Source organism: Periophthalmus magnuspinnatus, chromosome 9 (assembly GCF_009829125.3).
Source record: "Periophthalmus magnuspinnatus isolate fPerMag1 chromosome 9, fPerMag1.2.pri, whole genome shotgun sequence".
In the NCBI taxonomy this organism is placed as follows: Eukaryota; Metazoa; Chordata; class Actinopteri; order Gobiiformes; family Gobiidae; genus Periophthalmus; species Periophthalmus magnuspinnatus.
The window spans coordinates 27504277-27529069 of NC_047134.1; the positions used below are offsets into that span (position 1 = coordinate 27504277).

A 24793-nucleotide genomic window follows, 5' to 3' on the forward strand; every position below is an offset into this window, starting at 1 on the left:
TCAGTGCCTGCACTCTGCTCTTTGAAAGCACAAGTGTTACAAGAACATTTCAACATCTTTTAAGCAGGAGCAGGCTGTGCAAGTGTCAGAACTAGTATTGTTACAACAAACATTTCAAACTTGATTTCGTTACCCAGGAATCGACTCGCTACTCAATATCGATTCCGATACCACAATGATAAAAATACTCAGCTCTTTATTTAGACAATAGAATGTGATTTTCAACATTAAATGGTAGTACTTTCTCTTGTATTACCATGTGGCCTTATATCTGTGTAATCCCTCAGTCGGTAGGTTCCATAGTGGTCCATGGGCTTATACTCGTCTATGTGTCTTATACTTGTTCTAATGTAGCTCAAGATCATTCTAAAGTTATTCAAGAAAGATGCCTGCGTAATCCCTCAGTTGTCCAGGTATAATCCATAGCAAAAGAAAAATTCTAATCTGTCAACTGGACAAAAGTTTTACAGTGAAGATGTTTCGCAGTTCATCCAAGCCGCTAATTCAGTTCTGATTAAGTCGCTGATGGACACTGCCTTATATCTGTCTTCACTCAAACTTTTGTCCAGTTGACAGAATTTAATTTTTATTTAGATTTTCATTAAAGGTTCATTCTGTTCTGTGAATGTGACTTTTTTAGTATCGATACCTGGGCCACTATGCCCTCAAGTATCTAGTTTTGGATCAGTTAGTATCTAATTTTCGATACTTTTGATAACCCTAGTCTAAATGAATTGTAGTGAAAAGTGAAAGGACGTCTACTGTATATTTGTGCTGAAGCTTTTTGCCTCTGTAATGGTCCTCTGCATATTTCATGACTTCCTCTTTCTTACTCCGAGTACCCCACTCCACAGCTAAACTCCTCTGTAAAAATTTCACAGGTCAGTTGTACTCCTGTAGAACTGAACAATTGCATTTTCCTGACAAACAGTGAGATTCCTGTTAGATTTGAGATTACATTTATGTTTTTATACTTTGGTCCAGTTGAAAGTTCACATTTTAAACACTATTGGGGTGCATTATGCAACTTTTCTGGTGGTGGGCTACTTGTGTTACTTTTCCTGGAATATTCCACAGTGTGCTTTAAATTGTCACACTGTTCTAAGTTATTGTTCTAAATTCCTTAAAAACATGCATTCTTATGGGCAACAGGCTCATCTCTCCACTGGTCTGACCTGTAGCTGGGCCCGATGTGGGACTACTGTGCAACATTCTTCTCAAAGCAGTAACATCTCCATGAAGACAAGCAGGTAACAGACCCTCCACCAGAAAAGTTACTTAGTGCACCTTTAACATTTGAGAAAAGACAGAAACCACTATATTAATACAAATACAACATATACTGCCTATAGGGCTAGCATGTTTTCTTGCACCCCCAGTAATAAGGTGATTCCTGGCTTAACTATAACATTTGGAGACAAGCAGAAGTTGGTAAAGTTAGTTTACCTTTAAGTAAATAATTAAAACATTTGAAATTTACTTTTATGACTATGAGAATTGTAATTTTGTTTTAATTATTTGCGATGAGTTTTGCAGTGTTACCCCTCCCTCCTCCACCCAATGGAAACCTTTGGCTTTGTGTTGCCTCTTAAACCATCTCCAGTGTCCCTGTATCTGTGCGCCCGCCTTGTGTTGGATAAGTAGGTCACTCACGGTGCCACGGAGAAACATTTTGTAGGAGGAATATATTTGCAGAATGCATTTTGTCATTGGCGAAATTGTGAGCAAACAGAGTGCAACTAAACCCAGGATGTGCAATGCAGCCACTTGAATGAACTCAAACGGAGAACTAACTACACCAGTACTGAGAGAAGGAACAAGTTTTGATCTTTTGATTGAGCTAAAAGACATAGTATCATAATCAAGTCATAGATGTTTCAGGCCCGGTACCAGATGTTTTCCCATGTATTTAAGCAAAATGTTTTTTGACCTGGTATAAATATATTGTATAAGCAGCTCTTGAGGTCAAAATAAGTCCTTTAATCAGAGAATGTACAATTAGCATGCTAGTTGTTGTTTGCTCTACCACGTAAAACTCTGCTCTAGTCTCTGAAAGTTGTGAAAGTGCTTATAAACTCATCACAGTGAAACATTAGGATGCTCAGAGTGCCTAAGGTTAGTGAGGAATAATTTTGGACCACTGTAAACAGTTTAAAATGAACTAGCTCTGTTTTTTATAATGTTAATAGAATCACTAAAGTATAATCACACTGTAAAGCGTAGGGAGCTTGGGTTCATTGTATTTTGTAGTTGTAGGATTTGGCAACCCAAGTTATTAAGGCTGTATTCTCACACCACATCAAAACTGGGACTAAACCAGGTCTAGGACAGGAGCTAACCAAGTCTACATCGGGGCTAAAGATGACACCAACATCAACTTTGGGGGTAAACAGGGACTAAACTCTTGTAATAACTGTGGTTTTGTGATTTTGATTGGAATGAGTGATTGATTTGAAACCCAAAACTCAACCAGGACTATAACAAGACCAAAACGAGTCTACATTAGGGCTATCAAACCAGGACTGAAGCAACATAAGTTTGAAAGCAGCCTTCAATTTTGAATAAGCATAGCAATTGTTCAGTAAAATCCATATCTGAGGACACACGAAGAAAAACCCTACAGTACACACCCTTTAAATGCATTATGGTTAGAAATGCAGTTATCGTTGTAATATTTAAGTTCACATAGCATCACTTTCCATATGTAAGTAGGCGTACGTGAAAATAATATAAGCACTTAACAAATGAGATGGCATTCCCACTGGACTGCTGAGGACATGACCCGGTGGATGTTGTGCATAATGAGATCTCAAAGTGGATAAATAAACCATGATGTACAGAGATATGCAGGACACTCATATTATCATATTATGTCAGATTCTACATTCAAAGAGTTCATCAGAAGTGGGTCATGAGGAGAGAGAGAAGAGGAGAGGGAATACTGATGTTTAGTTAGACTTTAAAAGGATGGTATGTAACTTTTCTGGTGAAAGGTGAATCTGGGCCTTAACACCAAGGGCCATAACAAGGGAAATAGATGGGGTTTTTTTTTTTAGGTTTTTGATTGATTACACTTAATATTAAAGGACCCATATTACTCTATTTTCTGATCTATGTTATAATATCGTTTCTTCATTATGTTGTGTTTTGTGTCATTCACGCATGTTTAACACACAAACCCTGCATATTTAGGCTCTTTTCCACTTTGTGATGTCATGTAGTAATCCAGGAAGTGCTTTTAAACTTCACCACTGCCACTGTGTTTTTAAACTTCACCTTCTATACCTTCACTGGAATCATTTGGATCATTTCAGCTCTGGAACTGCCAATCTCTACTCAACCAAATGTTAAAAGGTCGCTGTTAACTTGAAAACCACCACTTCATTACATCTTAAGGCGGAACAGAGCATTTTGAGCTTTGGAGATGTAGACAGACTAATAATAAATGGTTACTCAAACATGTGTGAATGAAGCAAAACGTAACTCCAGGTATGTTTTTGAGGAGGTAACATGGCATTATAACATGGCTTAAAGATCACAACAGTCAGTTTTGCGTAATATAGGACCTTTAAGCAGCAACGTGATTAAAATGAAGGAAATCAAGGAGGTCCAAACTTTCTCTCTTCATGAAGATGCCACTTGACCAAGTTACGGGTGAGATCTGTGGAGGCACAGTAAGAAGAATGCATTTTTTCCTGAATTTTTAACCAATATCTTCTGTAATTGTATAAAGGCAACATCATAGTTTAATCTCATATCCTGGCTTGTCACAGTTAAACAATTGCATATAGAGAGTTTATATTGATCTAATTTACAATGTAACAGAAACGTTCTCCACTTTTCTTTACTTGACCAGAGTCCATTGATGTCTTCTCCTTCTCATGCGACCACATATATTATTAAGGCCCGTATCTGTTCTGCAGGAGCCTCTGTCAGCTGTCTGTGCCCAGGCCAGTCCCCATCAAAGATTTAACAGTCGCCACGGAGACAAACTTTGCAATTACAGACAGTAATTCTCCCACATTATCGCAGTACGACTCTTTGGCTGCACTGCACAAATCAGGTTACATTATGCTAATTGATCTGGGCTATTCTAGTACGAGATTTGCCAATAAATGAAACATGGCATTTAATTTTCACTTCTGCTGTGTTGATCAATACTGGAATTTGTGGGGGTATGGAGTGTTAACTGCTAACACATAACATATTTAGATCAGCACGTTGTATTTTATTATTTTGAAAATGCTATACTCTCAGAAAACAACATATTAACATGTTTAATAAGTTTCAGTTCCATTTTTTCCTCTGAACCCAAGCTCCCTTTGCTTCTCTTGATAAGTCTCCCTTCCTTCAGAGCGCTATCACAACACAACTGCTGTGCATTTCACACAAAAAAAAAAGACTACACATTGTTTTAGTTTTGTGAAGTTGTAGTGCATTGTTTTATATCATGTACAGTTTTATAGAAATGTTTATTGCCCCCTCTTTATTCCATCCTTTTAAGTTGATCTGTGATATGTTTTGTCATTTCTCCCTTTGTGGTTCTTTCCTCTGTGCAATGGCCAATATTTGTGCTTTATGTAAGAGCCAAGCCTGCACTGGTCTATTGTTCAGCCTGGCAGGCATTTTACAGCCATTTAAAAATAGCTCCGCGTTCTATTCTTATCCTGATCTCTGGAGCTGCTTTGATGTGAAAATTACTCGAGAAACATAATCAGTTTTTGGGAGTTTGTCAAAAAAGCAAAGATGGAAAAACAGTTATAGAAAGCAAATTGTATTAAAAAAAAAAATCTGTCACTTCAAACTTATATATATATTATGAATTAGAAGTACATTATTGGTCCAAAACTATATAGTAACTTACTGTTTGGACTTAAGATCTGATTTATAATTTGAAGTGAATGTAATTGGAAGGAAACAGTATCAAACAATGTACAAAATCTCCTATTTCCAAATAGTAGGCCACTAAAATGAGAAAGAACTCAAATCAAAATCAAATCTTCAAAAGAAACAAATTAATAACATTGTCATTATTAAATCTTTGTCACTCATAGGTCTACTCGCGTTGGAAAAAATAACCAAAACGTTCACTCAAGTACATACAGTAATAGTAGTAGTGATTGTTTACTAGTCGTAGCAGTAGTTCTCATAGTACTGGTGGGACACATTATTAGAAAGTTAAATGTTAGAGCCTTAAATCTCCAGCATAGGCCGATATATTGTTTTGGTCGATCTGATGGCTATAGAAAATATACACAAAGCTTTATATTAACACTTTAATACGAAGAGACAACTACACAAAACATGACTACACAGCTCTCTTATAGGTTTGGGGTGAAAAAAGGCTCGGGGGGAGTTTGTAGTCAAGTTAAATGACAGAATTTGGGAAATTTCGACCCAAAAATACCCGCAGTTTCTCTGAATTATAAATAATTTTATCGGCATCTGCCATGAAAAAACATATTGGTTGATCTCTAGTTCGAACGGTTCTAACTTTTATAATTTGACAGAATATGAATCGCTAAGATAATACAAAGAGCACATTAGCAGGATTAGCAGGGGTTATACACAGTAGTAGTATTAAAATAATTGAAACCTTTGTGATTAGATAACCATTTGAATTTTAATTTAAATTCTATGGTGATTGATCTTATAGCCAGAGGGAGGATCCAGTGGAAAAGCCAATACAATGGAAGTAGAATATATTGAAATATGTGGAGGCTTTATGGGCAGATATATAAAGAGTGATATAACTACAGGTCAAAGGTCACTGAGGAGTGGTATTGATGGATCAGATTCTGCTGAAACACCACATTCAGTCCCTGTCACCCCTGAGAGACAGCATCCTCTGATAGACCTACTCAGTACTTATATAATGCAATGTGCAATATAGATGTGATGTTATGGTAAAAAGTTGAACAGAGATGCAAAGATTCAATACCTGTGAATTTTCTTTTTGTTGATGAAAATTAAAGGCACTCTATGCAACTTTTCCACTGCCTGCTTGTCGCTATGGAGATGTTATTTGATTTGAGTTATTGATCTTAATTTATCTATCTTTTATTTATACAACTACTGGAGTGTTAGCCTACTGCACCCAGAGGAAATGCTCCGGAGACAGGAAGAACATGCAAACCTTCTTACTGTGAGGTGAGGGTGCTAGCCAATTAAAGATCGAACTATAGACGGTACATATAAATGGACATAGTTAACCCGCTAGCCACTTCGTTCCAGACAGGAAGTGAGCACGGGCGGGCTTCCAGCTCCATCGACTCTGGCTTGAATTCACTTTCTATTGAAAAACTGTCACCCCTCTGTCCATAACTGTTGCTGTCAGCCTCGTCATTTTGGCCTTAAAATGTTCGTATTCATCTGCTCTACATGATCGTGGTGTTTTTATTTCACTATTTTTCTGTCAATCAAGATATGAACATTAATAACAGACAAATCAGGTGCCTTCTTTCTCCAAGGTCGCTCCCGCTAGCATTAACAACAGGTTTGATTGACAGCGTTGCTAAGCTCTGTCAAATCAGTGGTGTAGATAGGAAGGGCAGTTACCTTCCTTGCTCCTGATTGACTCTTTGGTCGCTATGATAGTTGCGGTCGAAATTCTAAATGTGGAACACGTCTCCAAATTTGCCCCTATAACTCCTAGCCTATAACTCCTAGCCTAGTTTCATGTGACTGGAGCCGAACGCTATGGGTGACGCCACACTCTCTTAGTCCACTCCTTTATACAGTCTGCGGATTGAATACAGCATCCTTTTCCAGAATGCATTTCTAGAGGGCATTTTAAATATGCACTGTTTTTTGTTATGTTTTTTTTGTTTTTGTTTTTTTTTTCCTCGGGGGACTGCTATCTGCTCGTCTCCATGGAGATGTATGACTTTGCCAATTGTTTTTTTTACAGGTTTGCAGTAGCTCAAGCGTATTCCTCACTACCTATTATATACCAAGCATTAGTGGTGAAAGAAGTACTCAATTTTGTTACTTAATTACAGATACCAGAGCAAAAAATACTCAGGTAAAAGCATCACATAATAGTCAATAGTAGTAGTAGGTATCCATTTAAAAATGTATTTAAAGTAAAAAGGAAAATTATTTCTTGGAGATTTTGAGATCTATAATAAAGCTTGAAATGTAGTGATTTTGTGCTGAATTTGACTCAACAGAAACAATTGAATCTATTTTTTTTTTTTTTTTTCTGGCTGGTTTTATTTGTAAATATTTGTTTGCTCAAGTTATGAAATTGCTAAAAATAAACTCTCAGCCGTTTCAGCAGATCTCAATCAATCATAAGAAATACAATTACTTTTCAGTCCAGTTCAAAAATGTAGTAGAAAGTACAGATACCTGATAAGTAAAAAATATCCACTTTAAAATGTACTTAAGTAAAGTATAGCGACCTACAAACATGACTTAAGTACAGTACTGTGCTACTTTTACTTCGATAAGTTCCACCACTGCTAAGCATCCTAATTACTCACCACGATGAGTTTATAAGCACTTTTCACAACTTTTCAGACCAGAGCGGAGTTTGAGAGCCATAGCTTTATTGTATAATATCAGAAACTGGAGCCAACAAGGTATGACTCAAGAGATTATACATGATTTTTCTCCTTCACGCTTCAATTTGCACCGTTCTTCACTATGGGTACCCCTCTACCTCCATTTTATCCTCCCCTAGTGCCCCCCCCATCCCACCCCCTCTACATTTACCCGCACCCGCCTTACCATCATGGACCATCACATGACCACTGTCCACAATGATAAAGATCCACTCTAATAGAAAGTGCTTGAGCTCCACACATATGCACAATTTATGGTTTTACCTCTGAGCTTATTACGCGGAGTATCCAGGCATAACGGGTCATATTTTTGTGCCCTGACAGCCCCTATGTCATGTGTGTGTGCTCTTCTACGTGTGTGTGTATATGTGCGTGTGTGCGCTTATGTGTAGGTGTGTGCGTGAGGTGATCATACAGTAATTGCTTGGTCTCCTTGCGCAGGACAAGGTTAAAGTCACCATTTTATGAAAAGGCCTTTAAGCGATAGAAGGATGAGAGCTTTGATTTGTAGATTAGTAGTTTTCTGGTTCTACATACGTGATGATGTGATACTCCCAGATGGGGACAAGAGACAGATTTTCCTATTGATTACATTGTACTTTGAGATATCCTAAAGGTAAATCCACAAATGTTGAACCCATAGACTGTATAAAGAAGTGGATTCAGTGAGTGTGATGCCACCCTTTGCGTTCAGCTCTAGTCAAATTAAGCTCTTCGAGGCAAACAGTTATAGCCGCAAATTTGGAGCTGAGTTCCATATTTGCAGTTCTGATTGTGAGTAACATAGCAACTAGAGAGCCAATGCGGGGCGAGGCTGTTGAAGGTAATGCCCCTTCCTGAACACACCACTGGATTAGCATGGAGTGGATGCTTAGCAACGCTGTCATTCAAACCTGTTGCTAATGCTAGCTGGAGCAACCTTGTGGAGAAGGCACCTGATTTGTCTGTTATTAATGGCATGATGATTGGATTCCTAACTTTGCTATATTAATTTTATGATGCCGTTTACCTGTAAACCACGCCCAAACATTTGTATATTTACAGATAAAAACTAAAAGCAAGTCCTATTGAATTGAATCCTGGCCTGCTCCTGCTCAGTTCTGAACTATGGGTAGTTTTTAATGCGATGTCTTGTGATTACAACCTTTAAAATAAACAAAGGATTCAAAACAAGTTTATCATTTGCCCTTCCTCCATCACCTTAGATCATTCTGCTCAGTAAAGATTACTGTTTGAACCATGTCACCCCCGGTCTCTCAGGACTTATTCAGGAAGCACTGAGGACATTAACGCTCCTTTTACCCCCTGGTCACCTAGTGCCTAGATCCACTAATATGCCATATACAGATATAAGACTGGGACAGGTGGGAGTAATATTACTAAGGAAGAAAATGAGCCACTCCTGCACTCAAACCATAAAGAATAAGTGAGGCCAGTACCATCACAGCAGTGGGACAGTGAAGAGGTTAATGTTTGTGTAACTCTACGATCGATAATGCCCTGAACCACTGAATACACACACAGATTTGCAGTGTTCTGTACAGAAAGTCTCTAGCAATGAAGCTTTTTGTCTAGGGATAGGATAAGATCTTGCAAAATGATGATTCCATGAGACAGGTTTCAAGTTTCAGTATAACATGAATTAAAGTTGAACTGCAGTGGAATGATAATGGGTTAGTATACGCACAGTTGGGTTAGTCCTGGTTTAGAACTACTGTCAAATGTCTAGCCTCATATTGGACCTTGTTTAGCCCTTATTTTAACCTTGAATAGTCCTGGTTTAGATCTGGTAGTAAACTTGACACTTACATCTGCAAACATTCTGAAATGCAAGATCTTTTGTCTTTCAATGATAATTTCCTGAACATAAGCCATAGACTGTATATATAAATGGACTTAGCTAACCTGCTAGCCGCTGCATTCCAAATAGGAAGTGAGCATCTGTGCGCTTCCGGCTCCAACGGCTCCAAATAACTTTTTATTGAAAAACTTTCACCACTCTCCTCGTAACTGCAGGCTCGTTATTTTTGTCTTAAAATGTTTGTATTAACCCACTATACATTACCCTGGTGTTTTTATTTTGCTGTTGTGTCAAGATATGAACATTAATTACTGACAAATCTGGGTCCCTTCTTTCCCCGAGGTCGCTCCTGTTAGTGTTAGCGACGGGTTTGATTGACCGTGTTGCTAAGTGCTAAAGTCCCTGCTAAACCAGTGGTGTGGGCGGAAAGAGCCATTACCTTCAACAGCCTCGCTCCAGATTGACTCTTTGGTTGCTATGATACTTGCAGTCAGAATTCCAATTTGGTAACTCGACTCCACATTTGCCCCTATAACCACTAGCCTTGAAGAGCTTCATTTGACTGGAGCCATGGGTGATGTCACACTCACTTAGTCCACTTCTTTATACAGTCTATAACATAAACAATACAAACTTTAACTCACTGCTTTTTAACACAAAAATCTCTTTTTGTCTGCTCCAAACCACATGCTTTTACCACATGATTGGCTGGAGATTGGTGGACCTCTCCATTAAAAAGACATAGACTGATCATTGACCACTAGAAATGACTGAATCTCCATCTTGATTCAAATTCAAATTGCACAGAGATGGCAAATAAATTACACAAAACCACCTGTGCGTCCAATTTCATTTCATATTGGTGCTAAAACATTGTGAAATGTATTGATTCAGTCAGTGCCATTGGAAGTACATTACAAGAAGCCGTGAGTCTATCTTTACGGCTGTTTAATTTCACTTGGATGTCGGCCATTTTGAAAAGCGTTTGATCATTACGCCTCCAAACTCAGACAGCGCTGGAGGATCCGGGCTATTTTTACCCTGCCAACTTTTTAATCATTTTATCAGATATTTCTCACTAGAGCCAAAGGTAGTCAAGTGTCTAATCTGCTCACAACAGAACGCTAACTCAATTATGGTTGTAGCGACTGTGAGTTTGATGTCATGTTTTCAGATGAAGGGCAGGGGATTATAAATAACTCTATGGGAAAATCACAGTCTTTGAAAGAAATATCCAAACAGAAACTCCACATATATTGAACCTTATTATATTTTATTAAAGGTGCACTATGTAACTTTTCCAGTGGAGAGCCTTCACCATGGAGATGTGATATTAATCTTATCTATTCAGTTGCAGGTCTTTTTATTGCTCAAAAATACCTTAAAGTGGACCTATTAGGCAGAATCGACTTTTCCGAGGTTCTGACCATGTTATAATTGTTTCCTTCTCATTGGTCTTCTATAAGTTGTATTTAGAGTGATTCATGTTTATTTATTTATTCTCCTGTATTCAAGACATCATTGCTCTGATCAACACCAGTTTTCGCCGCCACCAGCATCTGGCCACTTCTTCCTACATTTTTATTTTCTTAATTGGTGATACAAGTAGGATTTGGCAGCGTTGTGTTGCCACATTGATACAAATGACACTAGCTACTCGCTAACCGTCACAGCAAAACACAACTCTGGTCTCTGGGAGTTGTGAAGTGCCACTAAACTCATTGCAGTGAATGATTAGGATGCTTTGTTTTTATGACTGGTACAGCACCTTTAAATTAACACTTTATATCTGTCTTTCAGTACATTTAGTTTATTTATTTATTTATATTTTTTACATGTTTTGTGCTTGTCAACTTCTCTACTTTACTTCTGTGTGTATGTGTGCGAGTGCAGACAGAGCACTTAACCATCGTTCACTGATCTCTTGTATTCTGGTGCACGACTCTTCATTTTTAATATGCAGACATCAAATATGTATTGGAACATGACATAGACCCTCTGTATAACATCTATTCTACATTATACTCTTCTCTCGCAACTCTTCTGATGTGCTCCTGATATGGCTGAAAAAGTATAGAAAAAGAAAGAACAATGACAAGAACAAATTGTATTGGTATTTATATGTAAAAGGCAGATTTAACTCATGCTTCACAAGTTAAATCTTGTTTTTGCATGAACCCTCCCAGCAGATTTAGAGATACCCAATAGTTTTGAGAGCTTTTGCCACGCCCCCTTTTTAGTCGACAAATTAATCAACAGGACAGGTATTAAGCAGAAAAAACTGAACCTAGAGATGGAGAAGACAATATTCAACTAAAAGGTACACCATGTCATTTTTCATCTCCATGGAGATGTTATTGCTTTGTCTGGAATGTAACACAGTATGACTTTAAACTTATCTACCTGGGGAGGTGAGCAGCAGCAGGCACTAGGATGAGTTACATGTCAGATCTGTGGAGAGGTGTTTTTTTTGTTTGTTTTTTTAAGTAGTTTCAGAGCAACAAAAACACCTTTAACTGAATAAGGCAAATTAGATAAGTTTAAAGCCATACTGTGGAATAGTGTTGTGATGATATTCAAATTTCAAACTCAATTTCAATACTAAGTAATAGACGCGTTACGCAATACTGGTTCCAATACAACGCCAGTAGACAGTGGAATGAGAGTTTCAGCAACATTAAATGGTAGCACTTTCTTTTATATTCCCATGTGGCCTTATATCTGTGTAATTCCTCAGTCGTCCAGGTATGTTTCATATTGGTCCATGGGGGTCAATGTATTCTAATGCTTGCTCAGACATCTGTATAGTCGGGCTCCTGTCTGACGATTCACCGAAACTGAACTGTTGTGTTTTTCCCTCCTCACTCCTCTCTCATGTTTACGTTGTGGATTTAATGGATTATGAGAATGTTTGTCTGGGATCACCTGCAAATCCTACACACACAAAGACTTATATTAAAGACTGAGACAAACTGAACTTACACAGTTGGCATCTGCAGCTTACACAGCTCTTCACCTTATTTTTAATCTCCATTTTGAAGAAGTGTGTAAGTAACGGGAGGTGGAAACGCCAAATATTGGATTTAGAACCCTTAACTTGCGTAAAATTTTATTTGCTCACTTCAGGTGGATTTTGATTTAAGCACAGAACAGTTAAAGTACATAATAGTTAAAGCCCATTTTGAAAGGTGGAAACGCATTTAGCCGCATTAATGTATGAAGTGAATATAAAACCTACATGATCATTGGACTGTTGGACTAGGCTACATACCTGCACTGGACTGGAGTGGACACAGGTGATGGACAAAGTCAGAATAATAGTGCAATGTGTGACCTTCAAGCTAAAACACAAGAAACACAAGAAAAGCTTAAGGTTGTTCCATGTTGTGAACAAGAAGCAGGACATCAGCAATCATCTTTTTCAACATCAGTGCAGTATTTTGGCAAAGACATAGCATTATTACATTTCAAACAATATGCCACGCTCCTGATGTAAATGTCATTGGTAGAGCGGTCAGATCCACTGACCTACAGGTTGGCGGTGCGATTCTAGCTCCCATAGCTGAATAGCATTGTGACCTTGGGCAAGACACTTAACCCCCCTTCATTCTTGGTGTCTGCGTACACTGGTGAATGGGTTTCTTGATATAAAGCGATTTGAGTGTCTTAAAGGTGGAAAAGTGCTATATAAACTATTTACCATTTACATTACGAGTGAGTCAAGACAGCTTTCATCCAATCCAAATGTTAAAACAGGGAGAATCACTCAAGATTGTTTTCCTCATGTGTACGCAAATTTAGGGAATTTTATCTCGCAAGATCTTGGGGCATGAGATCTTGTCCCATCGGTAATGTACATATCACCAACTTTATTTGAAAAGAATCAGTGACACAAAGACATCTGTTAGAGATTATTATTGACAGAGATGAATGAATTCTCAAAGACGACTTCTCTGCACCAATATGACTCAGTACTGCCTTAGAGGACTTCATTAGTGAACTCCCTGGAGAAGTTTTAGTTTATTCTACACTGCGTATCCCCAATGATGTAATATCGTTATCCTGACTGTACGAACATCCAGCCAAGCACAGATCTAACCAGAGGCGTTTGAGAATGCCTAAGCCCCCATGGGTCTGTCTCAACTGATTTATGCAGTGATGTAAGAGGGAAGCAGCAGCCAATCAGGATGCAGCATGTGACTGGTGATATAACCTAGGTCAAAGGTCATGTGTCACCTCAAACTTGAAAAATCATGGTGTAAATTAGAACTGGCCAGTCAATCAAATTTGAATCTTAGATCAAGATTTAGTCATTTGGGTTTTTTCAATGGAGGGGTCTACAGCCAATTCTGTCAGTAAAAGCATGTGGTTTTGAGCAGAGTACAGACTTTGGAGAAAGAAATTTGACTATTTTTGGGGTTAAAAAGGTATGATTACAAGTCTGTATTGTTAATATTCAAGAAATTAATTTTGAAAAGCCGTTGTTATATGTTTTTAATAGGAAGATGTGAAATTGACTAGAAAATTGTGATCGCTCAGTAGGAGATAAAAGCAGTTTTGATTTGTCATATCGCTAAACCCTATAGGGCAGGGCGGTATTGTCAAAAATGAATCAATTTTTATTTTATTCATTTTTTTGCATATCTGTATAACAATATTCAGAAGATATTTTAACAATATATCGGGGATGTTCTAAAATGTGCCTGATACCACAAAGAAAAACACTCATAATTTAAATAATAGAATGTGATTTTTAACATTAAATTATAGTACTTTCTTTTACATTAGCATGTAGCCTTATATATGTGTAATCCCTCAGTCATTGAGATAGCTACTCAGGAAAGATTTCTGTACTGCGAATGTTTTTAGTATCGATACCTACTGAAATTAATATCTAGTTTTAGTATCGATTAGCAGCTGATTTTCAGTACTTTTTACAACTTCACTTTAAACACTTGTTTGAGAGATTACAATTTCTGGCTCATTTTTATGTCATTTTTAACCATAGACTGTACTTAATATACTAATTGTGCATATCTCCAGGACAATAGTAGCGATATTATCAATGTTTCAATCCATCTCCCACCTCTACCTAGCCTGTAGTGTAAAAAATGAGAGTGCACTTTTTGGTTCAGATAATGGACTGTATTAGAGCTGATCCACTGGCCGTTCCACAGGGTAATTAAATATTGATAGAGTGATGCAGAGTGTACTGTGCTGTCTGCTGTGTGATCAACCCATATATGAACTCCTCCTGTGGATCGTCAATTTGTTTTTCTTTTATTATTTGATGCAACGACTAGAATTGTTTTTAGTGTCCTGGGGGAAATTAATGCTGCACTACGTAACTTTTCTGGCAGGTTGTCCATCATCAGTTTGTGTCCATGGACCTAGCATGTTCCACACTATGGCATTAAACATGCCTGTTCTGCATCTATTGAATTACAGGTGTTTTATTAGTAAAATGGCCATGAAAAACAACAGGTTGGCTCGTCACAGATCTGACCTGTAACTTGGTCTGGAGGTGTCGCCTGCTTGTCTCTGTATAGATTTAATACCATTCTGTGCAACATTCAAGGGAAAGCAGTAACATCTCTGTGGAAACAAGCAACAAAAAACATGCAGCCTTATAGTGGGGTGATACAATCAAAATGTACACAATGTGACCATATCCACTTGTAAATCTTGTCATGATACAAAAATTTCAAGATAATTTTGATACTCAATGAGCTCTTTTTTAGATAACATAGTCCTTTTAAACAAAAAAGAATAGTATACTAATCCTGATACAACTCAAAATGTGCTGGAAAGGTCCATTTTATTCATAGTTTGCCAGGCAAAGATGAGGTCTTTTGCCTGGCAGGAGGAGGGTGGCCTTTAAAAGAACTTGGCAGAGCCCACCTTGACCACGACTAAGGGGGGGAACAAATTAAATTTGCTTAAAGTTACTTTATTAACTATTAATTATTATAATTTTCTGTATAGTTGTAAATATTTGCCTTATTGCTACTTTGCCTAATTTAGTGGTTTTAGTTTATCTTTTAGTGTAGTACCTCCCTCTTGTGTTCATTTTGCGTTAGCCCTCTTGATTGGGTTAGTTTTTGGTTTTGTTCTTTTCTGGTTAAGTTGACCTCAGTTGGGTTGTTATCTTTTTTCAGTGTATTAAATTTAAACCTTTTTTGTTCCTGCCTTTCTGTTTAGTCCACTACAGTAATATAAAACCCTGAATTTTCTGTTTATATACTATTTCCTATGACTGTAATATCTCAGCATGAGGCTGGTGGATAGCAGCATGGATAGGAGGATGTGTGTATATTGACTCACTGAATAAACCCTCTATTGACATATTCTGTTTTTGAAGCTGCTGAGTAAACACTGGCAAATTTATGGAGGCGTTAAATAAATATAGACCAAAGCTTGTAGTAAATAATGTGACTTGGGATTCATTATAGCGTATAGTGTAGAATAAAGCACAAGAGTGGTTCTCCTGTGCCTTAGAATTGCTAGAACGTGAATGCAACCTGTTCTTACCTACAGCAAGAGGCCCCGTGATTTTATTGTTGGCCTTTATGGGGCTGTCTTTTCGGAGTTTGCATATTCTCTCTGTGTCTGAACATTTAAGGACTGGTCAAATGCAATTACATTTTGCTGACAACAAAGAGATCTCCCTTTGTCAGTGGTTTAGCTGCTGCTTATGTGTGCAGGCAGGAGAAGACAGGTATAGACAGGACTAGAGCGGACAGGAGCAAAGGGAGCAGAGTCAGAGGAGCAGAGAGGAACAGAGAGGAGCAGACAGGAGCACAGTCAGAGGAGCAGACAGGAGCAGAGAGGAGCAGACAGGAGCAGAGTCAGAGGAGCAGACAGGAGCAGAGAGGAGCAGACAGGAGCAGAGAGGAGCAGACAGGTGCAGAGAGGAGTAGCCAGAAGCAGAGCCAGAGGAGCAGGCAGGAGCTGACAGGTGCTTACAGGAGCAGACAGGAGCAGAGTCAGAGGACCAGACGGGAGCAGAGAGGAGCAGACAGGAGTAGAGTCAGAGGAGCAGACAGGTGCAGAGAGGAGCAGACAGGAGCAGAGCCAGAGGAGCAGACAGGTGCAGAGAGGAGTAGCCAGAAGCAGAGCCAGAGGAGCAGGCAGGAGCTGACAGGTGCTGACAGGAGCAGATAGCCCAGCTAAAGCCCTGTAATGTCCGTGTCTCTGCTGACCCAGCCCCCTTCCCTTCCTTCTGCTTACTCTGTGCTTAGTGAGCTCCTGGAGGGACACAGCTGATAACATTTTATTGATCCATAAACTGTTGATAGGTTTGGAGTGTCATCATTAAACAGGAGAAATAGCAGTGACAAGAGCTGAGGGTTGTCCTCTCTGCGCCAATGTCTCTCAGTTTGTTTGCATTCTACTTTTAAAATATTCTACATTTAAAACATTTCAAATTTACAACTTTCTACATTCACAACATTCAACATTTAAAATCCCCAAAGCCAAATTATTTATCTCACATTGTGCTTGTCTGTCTTGTTATCATTTCTTTATCCATCCATCAGTACATGTTCGTCCACTTTATCCGGAGTTTGCAGAGGCAGCAGGGAGGCCCAGATTTCCCTTTCCACACACATTTCCTCCAAGTCTTCTTGGAGGATCCCGAAGCGTTCCTACCCGAAAGACATAGTCCCTTCAGTGTGTCCAGGGCCTTCTCCGAAACCTCCTCCTGGTGGGAAATGCCCAGAATGCCTCTTCAGGGAGGTGTCCAGGAGACATTTGGAACCGATGCCCAAGCCACCTCACCTAGCTTCTCCACGTCGAATAGGAGCAGTGGCTCTATTCTGAGCTCCTCTTGTGTGACTGAGCTCCTCACCCTATCTCTAGGGGAGGAAGCGCACAGCCAACCTGCGGAGGAAACTCAATTTGACTGTTTGTATTCGCGGTCTTGTTCTTTCGGTCATTACCCAAAGCTCAGCACCTATGTTCCTAGGAACAAAGGTCTAAACCAGGACTAAACCTGGACGGAACCAGGACTGAACCAGGGACCGTAGGTATGTATGATGTATGAGAGTATGTAGATTGAGCTGTAAATCAAGAGCTTTGCTTTTCAACGCAACTCCTTCACTACAACAGTCTGATACAATGAACACAGCAGTCTCATTTTGACCTTAAAGTGAGTATCACAGGTTTTGACGATTCTCTAATTTCTACTTTATTTGGTGGGATAACATCTGTTGTAAATATAAATTATATTTTTACATCAATCAAGAAACAATTTGTGAGGAAATTTGAAAAATCTGTATTTGTACATCTGTATTTATTTATTTATTTTTTGGTGTCTTGATGTATGGCGACCTTGAGGGCCTTGAAAGGCGCCTAACAAATAAAATGTATTATTATTATTATTATTATTATTATTATTATTATTATTATTATGTATTTGTACATCTATAAGAAGAGCCTTATAAAACGTCACATGATGACGTCACACCAGGGAGAATTCTATCCAGAAGTTGAGCACAATTTAAACATTTGAAATATTTATTTTCTGATACTTTAAACATTATTTCAACAAAATAAATGTATTTGTCAAATATGAATCTCTGTGTACTTTAGAGGAGTTTTGGCCCAGTGTAATGCATGGTTACTAGGTAACAGTTATAGAATTTCCTTGAGTGATGGAATGATTTCCAACCAGGAAGTAAAATGTTTATACCTAATAACTGGCCAAACTGAAATACAGTTTTGTATATAAAAAAATATGGTTTTGATTAAAATCTTAATCTTATCATGATCTTGTTTTAGTTAATGTTTTAGTTAAATGAGTAGTCCAACCTGTCATAGGCACTTTAAGAGCTGCTTTTATAGTATATCTGTACTGGGGCTAAACAGATTTGAATTACATTAAAACACTGGATACAGCCCCTTTAGGCAGATGCTTTTGTTATCCCACAGACATGGTGTCCTTTCCGTCCGACTACATCTCATACATTCTAACCATATGTCGCCGTGGAAACCATGGTCATGTGACGCATATTAATTACACTGTGATGGGTGATGAGCTGTTGAGCATCTCCTGAATCACTCCACCGCGTTTAACTGCGAGTGCAGAATCACATTAGACAGGTGCATGATGGCAGCAAATGCAGTGTGAGTGTTATTGACTGGAGCTGTCGATACCAAGGAGTAAATTGGAAATGCAGTGCATAAGTAAACATGTTATTGTGACTCATTTAATCAGGAAAACACAAGATGTACACTCGGTCTGCATGCTTATATGAAGAGACTGAGAGAGCGCCATCATCACGTATGTCATGTATCTCTTGATATGTTCTCTTTCAGTTACTGGGCATCATGACGGCAGTTTTCCCAAGAGACAGATGTTTCATTGAGCGAAGGCCACCACTTACAACACAATTTATAGCCACATAAAATATCTGAGCCAAAACAATAAAGGAACAATTATATTTAAGTGAAAATAAAATACAAAAGGCTTCACCAAACTGCCAAATCAGGATTGAGCCAGAACTAAACCAGGACTGAAATAGTACTAAACCATTTAAGTTTCAAAAGCGAAGACAGTATACCTCAAGTGTCATTATCTAATGTGCCTTGAATGAGGGGGCAGTGCACCATTGTAGACATGCACTAGACTTCAGCCTAACAGTCTGGGACTAGGCGGGGCCTCTATGTGGAGTTTGCATGTTTTGCCTGTGTCTGCCATTGACACATGTAGTATAGGGTCTTCCCTCAAGGAGTGCCTGATCATAAACAATACATTTATTACCACATGCTTTTACCAACAGAGGACTGGCTGTAGACCTTTCTATTAAAAGGACCCAAGCTGATCACTGACAATTAGAAATGGCTAAGCTCAAAATTCAGCTAATTGCACAGCCCTGATGTGGATTCGGATTATGAATCTCAGTGGGACTTTTTTTGAAACCCAAAATGGATTGACCTCAGTGTTTTTCCAGTGAGTGAGATCAGAAGCATGATCCATTCTCTGTTTCTGTTGGTTTGGGGCATCATTGAATTTAATGTGCGTGATTCAAAGATGCGTCATCATGTAATCACTCACGTCACCTCAAGGACTCGTTTGGATTTAAATGAAAGAATCAGTTTTCTCTCAAAGAACATCCCATTTCACCACCACAGAGTTAGCAAATCTTCAATCCCATAAATCTACAAAGATGACGCAGTCTGACAAAGATTAAATGCTCCAGCAGGAAGTGGAATTAGAATCATGTTTTCTTGTTTTCAGTTGTTTCCCAGGCTAAGTCTGTATAATGCATAAAACAGAGTCTCTAAACACTGTTCATTGTATACTGATGTGTTTGTGTGCGGTGGTAAGTCTGTAAATCTCTATATATTGATTATAAGGCAGGTGGGAAATGCAAAGTGATTATTGATTTCCTCTATAGACTCAAATGAGGGTTTATTTCTTCACTTACGACCTGTGAACATACGGTGGGAATACATTTAAGACATAGCATCTGCTGTATACGGATTTTTTCCATATTTATACAGCATAGACCCAAGAGAGAATATATTAAATTAAATATAAAATGCTTGGCCAACACTAATGTTATTAAGCCGAGAGAACAGGCTGTGTTCATTTTAAGTTCTTCAGAGTTCAAAGTGGAGGTCTAACCTTCGCAATTAAAATCAAAGTTCAGTTCACAGTGCACATTTTAAATGTGTCCGGGAGCAGTGACATTTGAGAGAATCTGAATATCTAAAATAATAAAAGAGTCACATGCATTTCAGAACATGTTTGTAGAGGCCTAAACTACAGGGTTAGCAGCTTTTATACCAACTAAGATGCCAACAGAGACAGGACATTTAGCTAGACCTACATTGCCAGTCAAAAGTTTGGACATACCCTCATTATTAGTATTTTTTTTCTTCTCTATTTTACAACTTTCTATATTTTAAGTACATAAAGAAGACATCAGATATATGAAACAAGATATATTGAAGTATGTAGCAAAGAAAAAGTTAAACTACTCAACTAAATATATTTTTTAATATGTATTTTATATTCAAATCCTCAAAGTAGCCACCCTTTTCTTTGTTGAAATATATTTAGCAGGGTTATTTAACTTTTTTTCTTTACTATGTGATTCCATATTTCTTACTTCATATATTTGATGTTTTGTTATTTTTTACTATTTTTGACATCTACTTCTACTTTGAGGATTTGAATATAAATTATACAATTATAATAAAGGTGCATCATAAGTTGGATGTTGATTCTTTGCCTGGCATGTTCCACAGTATGGCTTTAAGCACATGTATCTTACGTTGATTCATTCAGTTAAAGTTATTATTGCTGAAACATTACCTTGAAAACATTTAAATTCCGGCTCACCTCTCAACAGATCTGACCTGTAACTTGGCCTGCTTCACCTGCTTATCTCCATTGAGAAGTTGAATGCCATACTGTGGAACATTACAGGCAAAGCAATAGCATTTCCATGGAGACAAGTAGGTGGCAGAAAGGTTATATATTTTGCACATTTAAATAAATGATTGCAGCCTTCTACTGTGTGCTTAATGTGGTCATTCAAAAAGTGATGTTGTAATAAAATGTGTGTTTTTGTTTTTGTGTCGACAGAGAGACACCAAAGGCCAGTTCCTGTTGGACCATGTGTGTAACCACTACAACCTCCTGGAGAAGGACTACTTTGGGATCAGATATGTGGACCCGGAGAAGCAGAGAGTGAGTACACAAACACACGGGCATGTTTTTGGAATAGATTTGGCCATAGTTTTTCTCAGTGCTGGAACAAAACACAGGATTGGGTCCAAGAGAATGAGACACTGGTGGAGTTTGCATGTTCTCCTTGTGTTGGAACAAAACATGCTCCATAGGTAAAATCCTTCAGCTAAGATAGTCCTGACCAAGACTAGCTCAAGATCTAGAGATGGGTCCCACTGCTTCTGACAGGTTGCCCCAGTGGCTTTGAAATATGGGTCAAATGCAGACGACAAATTTCAATATGGGGACAATAACCTTAACCTAAATGGGTTTGAGAAGCACTGCTGTACCTGATTTCACACTAAAATCAATTCCAACGTGGCCGACCTTTTATTTCAGTTGAAAACAATAGAGTATAGGTTTTGTTTGTAATGAAGTATTTAATAGGAGCCATGCATTAGGTCCCACTGTGACACTTGGCTGTTATTACCGCTCTTTGAACAATGGTAAAAATGCATAGGACTTGAGCGTAAACTTTACAAACCCTTTTTCTCATCTCAAAACTTCATACAATGAAATTACATCGCACTGCTTACTGTGACCCTTACAAATATGTCAACTCCAACTCTTAAAGGAAGTTAAAGGAACTGTAAAAGATTTAGATTTTAAATTTCATCAACTTGACCTATGTCATCATATCTAAATTTATGTTCATGGAGACAAGCATTGTACCCACCACCAGAAAAGTTGTACAGTGCATCTTTAACAATAATAGAAATGCATTGAAGGAGTCTGGTTTCTTGTCTCAGTGTAATAGAATGAAATGAGATGGAGCAGATACAGGAAGTGCTGTGTAATCTGAGCCAGGAGCCTTCAAAGATGCAGCCAGCCCTAACATTCAAAACAGCACCAGTGTAATGCAGTGAAATACAATATGTTTGAAGGTGCACTATGGAACTTTTTGGTGAAAGATCTGCCACCATGAAAATGTTACTGCTTTCCCTGCAATGTTTTACAATATGACAACAACATATCCATCTTGCATTTAATCAGTTGCATTTTTAATACATTGAAAAACATGCATTATTACAATAAGCAGGGTTGCCTTTCCAGAGATCTCACATTTAAATTAATCTCCTCCTCTCCATAGAGTTAGAAAAGTTTAATTCCATACTGTGGAACATTGCAGGCAAAGCAATAACAAGCAGGTGGCAGATTCTCCAGAAAACTTGCATAGTGCATCTAACGATAAGTGTTTACAGACTTTCTTACTCAATCTACCACCATTTTGTATTAATTAGTCTGGACAAAAAGATATTTGATGGCAAATAACAAAATAAAACATGACAGCAATTAATAGATCTGTGTTTACTTTTATGGTTTCATTCTTATTTGTAATTTATTGGAAATTGGAAAAGAAATCATCAATCATCAGCTTGTCTCCATGGAGATAGATGAGTTTAAAGGACCCATGTTACGCTATTTTTGGATCTATGTTATAATGTTTTTTCCTCAGCACAAACAGACCTGGAGTTGTGCTTCGTTTCATTCACACATGTTTAACACTGCATATTTAGGCTGAGCTCTTCTCTCAAACATTAAAACACTCTGTTCCACCTTGTGATGTCACATGGTCATACAGGAAGTGCTCCACTGTGTTTTTAAACTCCATATATCTTCACTAGAATTATTTGTATCATTTCAGTCCTGGAGTTACCAGTCTCTACTGAACAAAAGGTAAAAGATAGCTATTCAATTTAAAACTACATGACATCACGAGGTAGAACAGAGCATTTTGCGATTTTGGAGATGTGGGCAAACTAATAATAAAAGTCTGTGGAAATCCTCAGTCATCCAGGTCTGATCCATAGAAAAAGACGAATGAGCAGCAAAACCTCTTTACTCTTACGACTTGTCCAGTTGACAGATTTAAACTTTGTCTTTCGCTAATAATAAAAAAGTTACTCAAACATCTGTGAATGAAACAAAATGCAACTCCAGGGAAGTTTTTGAGCAGGTAACAACATTATAACGTGGCTTAAAACACACAAGAGTCAATTTTCTGTAATACAGGGCCTTTAATGCTATATGATGGAACATTCCAGGTGAAAGAATAACATCTCCATGGAGACAAACTGGTGTGAACAGTATTTTGGAACATTTGATAATATTGCCAGTCATGTTATGAATTTTATTTTAAATTGTTTAAACATTAGACCTCCTTTCTGACTGTCTTGTTTGTTTTCATTTAGCACTGGCTGGAGCCGAACAAGCCAGTGTTGCGGCAGATGAAGTGTAAGTATCTGTTTGTCTGCTCCTCTCCAGGGGGCGCACTCACAACGACAAGGTCAAAACCAAAACAAATCGAACACAGCCCCTCAGGCCCGGAGCACATGTGCATGTGGCTAACGCTATTAGCTTCAGCGCTAGGCCCCGGAGCTGCTGATGCTGTAGAAATGATGAGGGAAGAAAGAGTAGCAATATATCTTGTGTCATGTTTGTGTTTAGCACAATGTCTCACAGGCAAAAGCAGATGGAAGAGGGAGAGACAGGTTCAACTCAGGGAGCAGATTAGAATGGAAACAGCTCTCACATGATGAGGAGGGGCTAGACTAACAAAAAACATCATGTACTTGGATTTTGGAATCAGCAGAAGCTAGAAAAAGTAGTACAGATTATAATAAACCCTGTAAACAATTGCGTAATCAGATCTGTATCAGGATATCCAGAATTGATGTCTGATCTATTTGCACTATTGACACTAGACATGGGATGGTATTAAAGTTTGGTGTCAGGATGATCATGGCCAAAATAATTGCGATTAACGATTCTATCCTGATAATTATTAAAATTGCTGACATCTTAAAAATGTTTTGGATATGAATAGTTATAATTTTCATATTATGAATAGGTTCCATGTTTAAACAACTCTTATAGTATTATACTTTGTTATAACTGAATTGAATATCATTGCAGATTAAAAAAATTATCTAGATTTGGTGTTGATTCCGTGATATCAGTTAAGGTCCTGGTTGGACCTTTAACTGGATGTAATAAGACGGTTTACAGGCTGATTTTGACCTAACATCTTATAATGTTTGAGCTTTTATTCATACAAACCTCTTCAGTATTTACTTGAAGGATAAATGACTAAATAAATGTAATAAGTTAACTGTGTTTTGAGGAAGTAACTGCCATTTTCTGTCCCTACACTGGTATCAGTCGGGTTGCGGCAGATACTTCAAAGACAAGCTGGATATGTAGCTTTTTCTGCACATTCTGGTGATATAAAAGTGATTACTCTCTTGGCGATTCTCACAATTATATAAAATGTCCCACGAACGATTATTGTGTATCCTTTTTATCATGATAAACACAATATTACTGTTAATTGTCCCATCTCTATTTGGCAGTAATCTGACCGGCACATCCTGTCTCATAGTGATGCGGTTCATTTTTGATAAAACACACAATACTCCATAATTTTTCATAATGCTTTTTCTAATATAATTTTGAATAGTTGAAAAATAGACATGCCCGTTTTTGAATGTTTAAATAAATGAGTATTCATCCCGAACTGCTCTGCATCACTTTAGTGTAAATGTGCCTAGTATAATAACTACAACTGTGAATATTTAAAATGGTGAATTCGACACAGAATCATCTAATCATTTCTTTATTTCTTTGCTTTCAAAACTCAATTAGTTTAAATAAGATTGAGGCTGTGCAGACGCTTTCCTGCCT

At 38.0% G+C, this 24793-nt stretch overlaps 1 protein-coding gene across 1 annotated transcript in view; it reads left to right on the forward strand.

Moving 5' to 3' along the window:
- frmd3 (FERM domain containing 3) overlaps positions 1–24793 on the forward strand; it is a 69062-nt gene that overhangs the window by 6003 nt on the left and 38266 nt on the right. Inside the window, exons 2-3 of the mRNA XM_033972591.2 lie at positions 20966–21070; positions 23302–23344. Coding sequence (XP_033828482.2) covers positions 20966–21070; positions 23302–23344 — 148 coding nt within the window. The remainder of the gene's footprint in view (positions 1–20965; positions 21071–23301; positions 23345–24793) is intronic.